This window comes from Mandrillus leucophaeus, unplaced genomic scaffold, assembly GCF_000951045.1.
Source record: "Mandrillus leucophaeus isolate KB7577 unplaced genomic scaffold, Mleu.le_1.0 Scaffold58, whole genome shotgun sequence".
Lineage (NCBI taxonomy): Eukaryota > Metazoa > Chordata > Mammalia > Primates > Cercopithecidae > Mandrillus > Mandrillus leucophaeus.
In genome coordinates, this window is record NW_012106252.1 from 202,783 (window position 1) to 203,755 (window position 973).

The window sequence follows — 973 nt, forward strand, 5'->3', positions numbered from 1 at the left end:
GAGTAGCTGGGACTACAGGCGCCCGCCACCACGCCCGGCTAATTTTTTTGTATTTTTAGTAGAGACGGGGATTCACCGTGTTAGGCAGGATGGTCTCGATCTCCTGACCTCGTGATCTGCCCGCCTTGGCCTCCCAAAGTGCTGGGATTACAGGCGTGAGCCACCGCGCCTGGCCCAAATCAGATCATTTTAGAGACTACTAAAGAATCTAGACTAAGGCAATGAGAGTTGAGGATTAAGGTTCTTTGAGTTTTACTACAATTTCTGTTGCTACAGTTACAGTCTCTTTTTTAAATTCTGTTATTCTGAAGATCACAACACGTAGGTGTTTAGAATGAAAAGGACTGAGAATCCTCTCATGGAACAAAGTGGACTCATCTCATTTGGCATTGCTTTCTCCATCTCTCTTAGGGAGCCCAAATTCTGGGTCTGTCTCTCACCCTAGAGAGTCTTTGTACCTAGGAGTTAGGGTGAGCCCTGCCTTGCCATTGATTATGTTTACTTATTTCCATCAGCCTGATGACCGTGGTACAATCAATGACATCTCTGTGCTGAGAGTGACTCGCCGCGGGGAGCAGGCTAATCATTTCACACAGACACCCCTGGATCCAGGAAGCCAGGTTCTGGTCCGGGTAGACTGGGAGCGGAGGTTTGACCACATGCAGCAGCATTCAGGTAAAGGCTGGGATGGGGGACATAACAGCAGGACAGTTGCCGTGTATGGGGATGCCATGATGACTGAGACGTAGTTTGGGTTCTCTAGGAGTTAACCTTTTGGAAGAGACAGACTATTCAGAATCAGCTGTAATTCAGGAAGGATATGCTAAATATTATAACAGCAACATGAACAATTGAAGTAAAAAAAAGTATTAGAATAACTGCTGGATTTAGGTATTATCAGCTTCCCACTTGATATCTCCATCTGGATGTCTCACAACCTTTCAAACTCAAAATGTCCGAATGAAACAAAAAG

General features: G+C 45.5%; 1 protein-coding gene across 1 annotated transcript in view; it reads left to right on the forward strand.

Moving 5' to 3' along the window:
• Positions 1-973, forward strand: part of AARSD1 (alanyl-tRNA synthetase domain containing 1) — a 22,087-nt gene that overhangs the window by 10,900 nt on the left and 10,214 nt on the right. Inside the window, exon 3 of the mRNA XM_011998756.1 lies at positions 516-675. Coding sequence (XP_011854146.1) covers positions 516-675 — 160 coding nt within the window. The remainder of the gene's footprint in view (positions 1-515; positions 676-973) is intronic.